Below are 12,845 nucleotides of genomic sequence, written 5' to 3' on the forward strand. Positions count from 1 at the left end.
CGGATGAGTTAATTTTAGCTGGAGGCGAAAATTGTGGAACAAGATACACAAACTCATTCTCCTTATCTGGAACAAGGAAGAATCAACAAGAGTGGAAAGAATCAAGCATTGTTCCAATTCACAAGAAAGGCGACAAAACTGACTAATAATTATCGAGGCATTTCTCTTCTGTCAACATCCTATAAAATTCTTTCAAATATTTTATTAGCAAGATTGACCCCATACGCAGATGAAATTGTTGGAGATTATCAGTGTGGATTTAGACGAAATCGATCAACTACCGACCAAATATTTACCATTCGCCAAATACTCGAAAAAAGTGGGAATACAATACCCCGGTACATCATTTATTTATTGATTTTAGAAAGGCGTACGACTCCGTTAGGAAAGAAACATTATACAACGTTCTTACCAAACTTGGAATACCGAGAAAGCTAATTAGATTAATTAAGATATGTTTAAATGAACCCCAAAGTAAAGTCCGGGTAGGGAAATTTTTGTCCACGAGCTTTCACGTCGAAAATGGCCTGAAACAAGGAGATGCGTAGTTTCATTTGCGAATCCCGACTGAAGTTGGCACATTCTTTGTGTGTTTGGGTAGACACATTCAGGAGTCAGGAAGTGAAAATGAGATTGAACACTCAATGAAAACCAACAGGAAAGACAGATTTGTACAAGACAGCGTTGTTGTATTTTTTTTATTTTTCAATTGCTAAAGGATAGGAAAGTTAAAATTACTGAGGTTCAGATTTATTTGGTGCTACTGTCGAACACAAATGAATAAATTTGCCTTTTCTGCTGCAGGTTGATATAATTAAGAATAAATCATTTCGGGAAGATTGTACTGTTCAATACTATGTACTGTTAATGTTTTATTTTTGCGGTTTGTCGTTCAGAACGTCTGAGTTTGAATTCGTAAAGAGAAATCTCACACAATTTTGTGTCTTCCATTATGCACTTTCATACAATACTAATCAACAACGTACTGAGTTCTGGCTATCTGGGTACTCCGTTTGTTTGCTGGAGTATACTGAGCTTGCGATTACTCCATCTCTATATTACGTTACTGAGGTGAATTTTTCATTAGATGTCAAAGTGGACATTTCATTCGCACGAACCTAATACTTCCAGCAATCCTTTGATCGTGACAGTATATACTATGATTAATGAGATATAATAACCTATAACTTTATCAGCTCTTAAAATTTAATTTTAAATATCTTTCAATTAATGTTTTTAAAGTTGTATATTTTTATTGTAAATCTTTGCAGAAAGCAATGAATCAACATGAGCTTTAAGACATGGTCAATTGCATGCAGGGTTACGAAACTCAAAGTTAAATGTTATCAAAATAACTTTTCCTTACGATTTTTTTAAATAACCGGATGATAATTCTTGACTACGTGTAACTACAATATTAAGCGGATAGATCACACATAGAATATCTCTAACATTATGTATCATATTACCCTATTTAAAAAAAAACTTGACCTTAATTCAAAATGGCGGATTTCAAGATGGCTGCCGTCAATGTCATACGTCTTCCCTTAAGCCTTATATGTATCTACATGGTTGTTCTTTTTATTAACACTCCGTTTACAAAGGGTAGTAAGGGACTTCTGCAGTAATCTCTATTAACCACATCACAACTCTTAAAAATTGTAGTAAAATAGAAAACATGCACCATGGCAAAAATTTCTGTCATCGTAAGTAATGAATTCCTGTCCTCTATCAGCAAAAAAAAAAAAAAAAAAAAAAAAAAATCATGGAATCGAAGCCGGACAATTGAGTGATGTCCCTTGTAAGTAACTGTAAAAGCATAATTATAAATAATAGAGATTAATAGGCTAATAGTGACTCAATGGTAAAGAGAACAACTGATTCGACCCGTAACCAGGTCTGAATGTGACAGTTTTGTGGTGAACAACATTGTTTTCATGAGTTTTCTCAGGCTGCCCGTTTTAAATCATATTCTTATTCCACGAATTCTTTCATTACCATTTACTATAAGTAACTATGCCTCTCCTTTAGCCAAAAACCCATAACCACAGAATGTTAAATTATGTGTTTCCTTCTACACTATATATTCTCATTATTTGATTGAAGCATTTCATTATTCTGATTTCTTGTATACTTTGCAAACGTACGCCGAGAATAGACAGATTTAAGGTTTATTGCTGATATCCTTTAACTCTAAAATAATAAGTAAATAATTGGAAAAAAATGCTTAAGGTTTATAAGAAAAATAGGCCTAGAATAAGAGTTGAGTTGATTTTGAGTTTAACGTCCCGTTCAGCAGCGAGGCTATATGAGACGTGGACCTACTGATTAACGTGGAATCCGAACCACATGAGATCCCGCCGGGAATCGAACCCGGGTCTCCCACGCCAAAGGCGCGTACGCTAACCGCTTAGCCACGGAGGAACTGAGGCCTATAATAAGAATAAGAATAGGGAATAACAAACTTCTAACGAGAAACTGCATAATTTATAGTACCGTTTATCTAACATTTTTAGAGCCATTGGGCCATATGCAGAGTCATCCGACGCGTGATTACTGCGATACTAATGAGTTCAACTAACGTATGTTTCTGGCAGTAGTCAAGGCCTTCAGTATAATGCTAATAATACGTCGAAACGACTCTGCGTAAGGCCCACTAAGTTTAGGAGATTCACGCGAGACGGTGATGTAGCCAGAATGGAAGAAAGTAGGGACACTTTCAAATTTTAACTGAAATTCCATTCGGAAAAAGATAGTTACGAAGACCACCTAGATTTGAGGAAAATATTAGGTTGGATCTCACAGAAATAGAAATAGAAAATCGAAACTAGATCCAGTAGGCCAAGGACCAGGGATGAAAAAAAGTTTGGAAAAAAAAGAAAAAACCTCAACCTCAGAAAAAGAACATCTGTGTTTAAAACATAAAACGGATGTTCAAAATGCTTTAAGCATGATTTAAAATATACACGAAAGAAAATCATGTTTTAAACGTTTTGGACAGTTAAAACATTATTTTAAACATATATTTCAAAATCGTGTAATAACTTATTTGTTAAGACTTTTGGCTTTTCACTTGCAACCAGTGATGTTATTCTCATTTTTAACAACCAGTTTTGTATATATATAGCTAACTAACTAACTCTATGGCCTATGGAACCCAGAGGTTCAATGCCACGTTGACAAAAGCTCTCCACTGACTTCTATTCTTAGCTAACTGCATCCAGTTTCTATTTGGTATTCCAATCTCTGTGAGATTCATCTTAATATTGTCCTCCCATCTGCGCCTAGGTCTTCCTAATGGTCGTTTTCCGATTGGTCTTCCAGTCAAGACTTTGAAAGCGTTTCTATTTTCTTCCATTGTAGCTACATGACCTGCCCACCTAAGCCTCCTAGACTTGACGACCCTAACAATGTTGGGTAAACCGTATAAATTATGTAGTTCCTCGTTATGAAGTTTCCGCCATTCCCCATTCCCGTTCCACTTGGGCCCGAATATACGTCTCAGGATCTTGTTCTCAAATACTTTCAGTCTATGTTCTTCCCTCAGAGTAAGCGACCATGTTTCGCAACCATACAGAACAACAGGCATGATTATCGTTTTGTATATTTTAAGCTTCAGATTCCTCGATAGAATTCGCGACAACAAGACATTTTGAACCGAGTAGTAACACGAATTCGCTGCTTTTAGTCAACATTTAATTTCTTCGTGAATATGATTTTCCTCTGTTAATACTGATCCTAAATATTTGAAACTATCCATTTTATCAAAAGTATTATTTAATATTTTAACGCATCCATAATTTGCCGCATTACGGTCCCGACACACTTCCATGTATTTAGCTTTCTCTGCATTTACTTCTACACCCATGTCCCTGCAAACGTTTAATAAGATCTCTGCATTTCTTTCTATTGTTCTCCTATCATCCACTATTAAATTTACATCATCAGCATATGCCATAACCTGGTGAATACCGTTTAACTCTACGCCCTGGTTGCTATCTTTGATTTTCCTTATAGCGTATTCCAGAACAAACTTAAATAATAATGGCGACAACGCATCTCCTTGTTTCAGGCCATTCTCGACGTGAAAGGTCGGGGACAAAAAATTTCCTACCCGGACTTTACTTTGGGATTCATTTAAACATATCTTAATTAATCTAATTAGCTTTCTCGGTATTCCAAGTTCTGTAAGAACGTTGTATAATGTTTCTCTCCTAACCGAGTCGTACGCCGTTCTAAAATCAATAAATAGTTTATGTACCGGGGTATTGTATTCCCACTTCTTTTCGAGTATTTGGCGAATGGTAAATATTTGGTCGATAGTTGATCGATTTCGTCTAAATCCGCACTGATAATCTCCAGTAATTTCATCTACGTATGGGGTCAATCTTGCTAATAGAATATTTGAAAGGATTTTATAAGATATTGACAAAAGAGAAATGCCTCGATAATTATTACAGTCAGTTGTTCTTCTTCTGTCAGTTGTTCTTCTCAATTCTTCCTTGTTTCAGATAAGGAGAATGAGTTTATGTAGCTTCCAAAAAATAGCGTTTCTTTGTTCTAAAAGTTTTGGAAGTTTCCCGCCTGATATCTGCGAAATTTTGTGTAATTATTTCATTCGGATTTTGTAGCCAGCGTAATTTTGCCTGTTTTCTCTTCTCTGTTAGTCTAATGCATTCCTGGTCGAACCATGGTTTGTTCCTACGTATTTCCGCGTGTCCCAATTTTTCTTTTGCTGAAATTTTAATGCTATCTCTAATTTCAATCCAGGTATCCTCAAAACTAGTACACTCCGAATCTTCTAAAACCGAGAATCTATTCAAAACTTCGATCTGGTATTTCTCTCTTACCTGGCTCTCTTCTAATTTCTTTAAATTAAATCTCTCCGTTTTCGGACATTGAGTATTACCTTTATTCAACCATAATCTCTCTCGTATTATCGCTGCTACCAGGTAGTAATCAGTGTCATAATCAGCCCCTCTAAACGACCGGACATCAATTATGCTAGATTGTCTTCTTCTACCTACTAAAAGTGATCAATTTGATTATGTGTTTTTCCGTCTGGTTATGTTCAAGTGTATTTATGAACGTCGCGATGTGGGAATTCTGTACTCTTCACGATTAGGTTTTTGGATGTTGCAAAGTTCATGAATCTAACACCGTTGTCATTACTTTCCTTATGCAGACTTTCGTTCCCTATAATCGGTTTGAAAATATCCTCTCGTCCTACCTTCGCATTGAAATCCCCTAATAGAATTTTCATATGGTATCGCGGGAGTTGGTCATATATCCGTTCCACTTCTTTTATATCTTTTATATCGTCATCCTTATCTTCAGTTGGGGCATGTACATTTAAAACAATAATATTACACCACCGTCCCTTACGAGTAATAAAAGAAAGTCTGTCAGTAACAGATTCAACCCGTTTAATTGCTGGTAATATTCGTTTATGAACGAAAAACCCTGTTCCTAACTGGTGATTTTTATTTCCTTCCCCGTTAAAGAACGTAAAATTTCCGGAATTCACATATCCATTTCCTTCCCATCTAACTTCCTGAACTCCTACTGGGTCTATCCTGTATATCTCTAACTCACTCGTTACGGATTTTAAAGCGCCTGCCCTATAAAGACTTTTAATATTGCAAGTTCTAAATCTCATGTCCATTTTCTTTTGCTGAGGTCGTGCCAAGTTATCAGTTTTTGTCCGAGGCTTTTGTGAATATTTCTGAACAAGTTTTCTTTTTCTCTCTTTTTTTTTTTTTTTTTTTTTTTTTTTTTTTTACAGGATGAGGTTGTTAGCCTTACCCAAACTGGAGGACCACTCCTAGTCGGCTGTCTGCGACTGCTTATTCAGTATATTTGCAGCTAACCTCTATATCTAGAGGCCTTCTCCTCGGTCCGCAACCTGAGAACGCGCCATGACGTGGTGACAGGAACTCACGTTATATATATATATATACAGTGGTCCTAAAGTAGATATAGAGTTTCGTACTGATCAAATCGATTTTTATATAATTTTTATTGTTACCCATCAGGTAGACTTAGTTTCTTTATTATTTGTTCTTAATGTTTTTTTACTTATGTCTTAAGCTCGGAACAGCCAAAGCAAATAAACCTATAAGCTATACATTGTTCAGCGTAAGCTCTAAACTCCGATAAACAAAATATTTGTGTCCTTCTGCTTGCCACAAATACGACTGGCTAGTGATGTATCACTCCCACTCCCCACGGGGAGGAGCAAATTATACACGTGCATTTTGACAATACTGTCTCGTGTTGTTCAGATACTTACAGCAGCAGCGGAAAAGAAAGAAAAATTCAAAAGATTAAAAAAAAAAAAGTATTTGAATTTTGCTGGTAAACAATTGTTGCTTAGTGAGTAAAGGTTTACCTTGTTGGTGTTTTACCACAACACTCGCGGAACCGGGATTTATGCCAGTCATCTTTCAGACTTTAAAAGCAGAACACCCGTCCACAGTTGAGTTGGCGCCATAATTACTGCGCATGCTTATTGTTTATTTCTATTGTTTGATTAGCCACACTCGATTGCAGTATTATTAGATAAATATTTATTATATTTTTGTCATTTATAATAATGTAGCAGTTTTATATGGAACTTCATAGTAAAAATAATAATCCAATCATATGAACTATTTTGCGGAGTAGTACAAGCGTCGGTAGGACAACAGCAAATCAGCGAGATTTAGTTTCACGTGGCTTTGTTTATCGCAGTTTAGAGCTTACTCCGAACAATGTTTAGAATGTTATACAAGATCAACGCAGGGGTGTATACCTACTTTTGTGTAGGTATACCTGATATATATACAGGGTGGTAAGAAACTAGTTGAACGAACTCCAGGAGCTGATTCCCGACACCGAAACCAGCGGGAAAAAAATTCCTCTGGAACTTTGGTCAGTGAGGGATAGTTTCGGCTATATAAGGTGCCAAAAGCGTGGCAAAATGAACTTCGGAGGGCTGTAGGCCCTAATTCAAAAACAACGCAACGTAGAGAGTGCGGTTTAGAACATGAAACTCGAAATCATACCTGCTTGATTGAAAAATGTATGTTTCAAAGCTCCACAAGTTGTCTGCGAGGGATTCCTCAAAGGAACGTAGGGATTACTTGCGAGGTTAAAGGGAATATAACTAAAATAAAATAAACCGCTTATACTTTGTTCTGCGGAGTCATATGTTTAACCCTTTAGCTGTAAGATTTTCTAAAAACAAAAGATAGTTAAACTAAAATTTACTGTTCTTAGGTAAAACTGGGTAACATTTACTGTTAACAAATTTACTGTATGTCTAGGTATGACAAACGGTTCTGCGAACTCGAAATATTTTAACAACCGGTTCTAGCGAACCAGTGTGAACCAGCTGAATAACAGCACTGCTTGCAACCGACCGTTTCATTTATTTTATCCTGGTTAAGACTACGCCGTAATTGAGTACAGAATAGTTTAGTACAGATTAGTAACTCTCAACTTATTTCATATCACGGCCCCCTTTTATTACACCCTCTTTCCAGTAACTCTCTTAAGAGTCTTCATCCCGGCGAAATTAAAATACCGCTAATTTTACAGTAATTATGTGATATCTTCAAATAGATAAAAGATAATTGAAATATGGAACAAGAGCGCCCTAGACAATATTATTTTGCGTGAGGTATCGTTATTACAAGTCACCTAGTAGCTATCCGTTTTCAGCTGTTTAGAAACGCGAAAATAAATGCCGATTTTCAAAATGGCTCGAAATCGAAAGCAGATAAGTGAGTCGTGATAACGGTTTCTCATGTAAAATAATATTGTCTAGGGCGCTCTTGTTCCATATTTCAATTATCTTTTATCTATTGGAAAATATCACATAATTACTGTAAAATTAGCGGTATTTTAATTTCGCCGGGATGAAGACTCTTAAGTACATTATTGGTTGTAATAAGATTTTTAGGTAGATTTTAAAATCTACCTACTATGGAGATTTCACTCGATCTATCAATATACCTAGTGAAACAAGTCCTCACCACCCTAGTATGTTGAAAACAATGAGGGAGCATGATGAAACTTGGTAGTGGTCTGACACATCACATGGTGCTATCAAACAACATGGCAGCCATCTTTGATTGGTATTCGAAATTTCAAACGCGAAGGGAGTCATGTAACATGTTGTAAGGCTAGAAGTTTACCAGAAATACGCTTGTGTGGTTCTTTAGCCCTAAAACAAATCATTTTGGAGTTACTGCTTTTGCAAGTTTTCTACTTATGCCCTTAGGGGCTAAGGTCGCGTTACATGGAGGCGGGTGAGATTTTAGTTGCAAAATTGAACTATTATTTCAGAACACTGATACTAATAATATTATTTCAAACTTATAAATTTTTCAAAAGTAATCTTTGAAGCACACTTCATTTTGTGCTAACTTTAGAATATTTTCTGCAAGGTTATGTAATTGTTTTTTTTTTTTTTCAAGTCAATAAAGAAGAAAAGTATTTTGAAATATTATTGAAGAAAAGTTATTTGGGGCATTCAGAGCACAATGGATCCAAGTCCATTTTTAATAAGGTTCAGGTTTGCTCAGCAAATTAAGTCTATTCCAAGACGTAATATCTTCGCAGTCAAGAGTCCGAAATAAATGTACTGGTAACTAAAACCACGTGAAAGGGCGTAGGATAGTTTCATATGACAGCTGCAAGACATGGGGCGTCATTGGGGCAGCCACCCCTCATCCTGAATTTCAGAGTTTGGGGGGCAGTAAGGCAGTTTTAGAAACCTTTTGATAAGCAAAGTCCAACAGAACAAGTTTGAGATTCTTACATCGAATAAATACGGAGGAAATATAGATAATCAAAACTGGAAAATTGCTTAGGCCCAATTTTCAAAATTTTAAGCAGGCCCGAAACTCGAAAGTAGAGCCACCTTTGGAATCATTGGGCTAAAAGATATCGAAGAGAGCAAGCAATATAGGCCTATAGTTCCTTACGGCCAATAGAAATGGATTATAACTGATCGAAGTCCGTATTTATTCGGTGTAACGACTTCAACTTTTTTATATGGACTTTACTCAGCAAAGAGTTTCTAAATCTGCATTACTGCTCCCAAAATCTGAAATTCAAGCCAAGGAGCGGATGACCTCTAAACGAACACTTCTCTCTAGCGGCAATCATATACAACTCTAGATTGCACCTTGTCAAGCAGTTTTTCTTTCATTCATTTCGGATTTTTTCGTTCTCTAAAGTATATGTATGCAGACTGAGAACCAGCACGTACTTTATCAACGAATGCCTGCGATATTTAATTTCAGAACCACAATTTAGGAAAGAATCCTTTGTTTATTTTCTGAATACAACACAAAAACTTGTTTCCATGATAATTCTTTTATATTATTTTTATTTTACTTTTTATTTTTTTAATATCAATTTTACGAGTAGTCCAACCTCCGACTACGTCACTTTGTCGCAAGTTAACTGATAAGTATTTAAACAATTTTCTTTCTCTGGCAGATTTTTTTTTACAAAAATAACATAAAATAAAAATAAACATATGTTTAAAACAAGTCTTAAAAATACACGTGTTTAAAACAAAATGTTTAAAACGTATATAAAATTGTTTTAAACAAAATCAATTGTTTAAAACAGGTTTTAATCATTTGTTTTAAATAAAACAATCCTGCTAAGGACAAATTCAATGGAGAAAATTAAATGAAATCTTTGAGTTTTACGTCCCACGATTATGATGGCTAGGCTAAAAGAGACAATGATGATGAGCAATGAATGAAATGATGGAATGAAGAAAGTTGTAGAAAACGGGAGAACCCCGAGGAAACCCACGCACACGATGTTTGTCCACCACAAAGTTCACTTGGCGGGAGCAGGGTTGGAATCCGGGACTCCATGTACCAGAGGTAAATGCTCTACCACTGAGCCACCGCTGCCCTTTAAAATTCAATGGAGAGTTTTTGTAAACGTGGTATTGAACCTCGGGATCCATAGGCTATAGAATTACCGGTTGTTAATTATAATAATAATTATTATTATCACTAGTTATCAAATTGACAAGAACGTTTGAAGCTACAAAGGTTAAGCTACTGCACACATTCTAGCTTAAACTCTATACATGGGTATACCGGTTTAACACTAGAAGGACCGGATGGGTCAAAGTGACCCATCACCATATTTTAATATTCCACTGTAAACGTACTTGAAATATTAAGTGAATAATATTTTATGAATTTGTTAAGGTCAATAGCATTAACAAAATCATAAAATATTATTCACTTAGTATTTCAAGTACGTGATGGGTCATTTTGACCCATCCGGTCCTTCTAGTGTTAAAGACTATAAATAATATATTTGATGTGAATTGCAAGACTGTTTTTTCTCCGTAACAAAGGAAAAATTCCGGAATAATTCAGAAATCGCATGATTTGCTATAAAACTTAATTTCTGTTTGAAAATCTTCAACTTTTTTATATATATTTTCAGTGTGAAATGAAAATATATTTCTAAGTTGTTGCCTGAGTCGTGAGGCAATACGTGTGAGTTAAGTATCGAGTTGTGGCACAGAAAGGTACCAACCTAGCTACTAGCCTACAGTATATGAGGGACCTGCGTTCTAGAACGTTCCCCCAAACTTTTGTAGGAGATATACAGTCATATAGAAGGAAACTAAACAATACCGTAAACATTTCAGCAATTAGTACTGAAGTGTCAAAGTTCGAAAGATGTTCAAATAAAAAAAAAACAATATTGATAGAATGATTAATCGAATACGGACAACATTGTTTAAATAATAATTCGAACAACAGACAGTATTACAAATACTTTAATATTTATTCAAAAATAAACTAATAATCGAAAAACGGAAATAATATTTAAATAATTATTGGAATAATGGACCTTTTACCAGTTGCGAGTGAAGTCCGATCAATCAAAAACGTGTTCCATTCCACGTCAGTCTTTTTTATTTGTAACAAACAATAAACAAAACATAACATGACAATAAACAAAATAAAATATGTATTGATATGTCTACTGTATTGCAAAGTGATTTTTGTTTATTTGTATAAACACTGACTGCAAAATGGCCTGGCTAGTAATTTTTTGGTTAGTAATATTATAAGCCCTGCATATAATATTACTTGAATGTTCGAATAACGGGCAATATTATTTGGATGTTCGAATAACTGACAATATTTTTTGAATAATTATTGGAATGTCAGACAATTTTATTTAATGTTTGAATAACAGCTAATATTCTTTGAATGTTCGAATAACGGACCATGTTATCATTATTATTTGATCGATTACTCCAAAAACAGAAGATACTTGTTTAAATTATTATACGAATAGCCGTAAATGTTGTTGAAATAACGTATAATTATTCCAATAAATAATTGTACGAATAAAAAATACTCGAACAATGATAGAAAACTTATCGCAGAAATAATTTTGAAAGCATTAAATTTTTGGTACCATTAGAAAACATTTTTTTTTTAATAAAGATACTCACCTGTCGTCCTCCTCGTGTGCCTCAACTCGACTTTTCCGCCTTCGTTTCCTTTTTTTACCATCCACAGTCGAATGTTTCCGCTGTCCATGTTGTTTATAAATCACACCATTAATTGAGGAACGAGCTGATTTTGAAGATGCACGACTTACTTCCGGTGATACAACAACTATCTCAATGTTATCTAATTCATCTTGTTTCACAACAGAGCATGAATTTTGTGTGTTTATTTCCATTTCTCTCTTTAACGTAGAACAAAATACAAACTGAATATTTAATAGAAACACCAATAAAAACACATGCACATATCTTTTTTTCCTAAAATGAAAAATTACACAACGAACAAGACACACTAAAATAAGATTTCACACTTATTAAATAGAAAACAACAAAACAGCAACGACACACAACAACAGGTGTGTTAACCAATCAAAATTATCGACGTTTTATAACGCAACAACCTGTTTCTTTCCTCTATGGACACGGTTTCCCGGTTTTTAAATGAAACTCTAACGTATCGGAAGCGCGACAAGCACGCATTCAAGTTTATTTATTGTAAATGTTAGAACAGGCATTATTAGCGCCGTAATTTTGCGGTATTCTTGTAATGTTTTATAACTGCGCAATCACGTGTACTAATAACCCGAAACTGGATTTCGTCCACCTCGCCCGTTGGTGAACACTATGCTCTCGTCTGCTGCTTCGCCCATTTCAAAGCAAACAGGTTCCCAAGCGCGGGAGCAATAAGACCGAGAAGGGTTACCAACCAACGTACACGAAAATGTCCCATTGCTCCTATAAAATAACGTGTCCAGTGGTGTGGCCGGTAGGTGTTTCTAGGGGGAGCCGTGATTTTTACACGGGAACAGGGTCTTCACATACTAAAAGCAAACGAAAAGACATTTCAGCATATGAAAGGATTAAGAACTCACTATTTAGACTCCTAAACATATACATAGTATTATATAATTATAATAATGCATAAAGATATTTTGATATAATTAAAAGGGAACAAAATGGATATTTAAAATAATATTTTTAATACAAGTATTTACATCGAAATAGCCAAAAGTGGAAGCAGTCTATGTTTAAGGTTGTGTAAAACAAAACAAAAAAAAAAACATTTGAAAATAAGATTTAGGTGACGTTGATGTGTGTTTTTACATTTTTTGTACGTAGATAAAAATACAAAAACAATTAGTGGCATTGTAAAGTGAAAATAAGACATGCTTTCTTTTTTTAATTAAACAGAAAACAGCAGCAAACAATGTTTTATTTTTTAGTTTAATAATATTTTTAAAAACTATTATTTGGACTTATAAAAGTTAAAAATACAGTTAGGGATGCG

The 12,845-nt window shown here is 34.9% G+C and overlaps 1 protein-coding gene across 2 annotated transcripts in view; it reads right to left on the reverse strand.

Annotated features, from left to right (window-relative positions):
* Positions 1-12,297, reverse strand: part of LOC145678675 (uncharacterized) — a 780,488-nt gene extending 768,191 nt beyond the window's left edge. The window contains exon 1 of one of the 2 annotated variants that reach the window (XM_081749071.1): positions 11,501-12,297. In XM_081749071.1, coding sequence (XP_081605197.1) covers positions 11,501-11,733 — 233 coding nt within the window. In that variant the 5' untranslated portion in view covers positions 11,734-12,297. The remainder of the gene's footprint in view (positions 1-11,500) is intronic. The other variant, XM_081749072.1, reaches the window with a different exon arrangement.
* Positions 12,298-12,845: the final 548 nt, after the last annotated feature.

This window comes from Thermobia domestica, chromosome 2 (assembly GCF_964235325.1).
Source record: "Thermobia domestica chromosome 2, izTheDome1.hap1.1, whole genome shotgun sequence".
NCBI classification, from domain to species: domain Eukaryota; kingdom Metazoa; phylum Arthropoda; class Insecta; order Zygentoma; family Lepismatidae; genus Thermobia; species Thermobia domestica.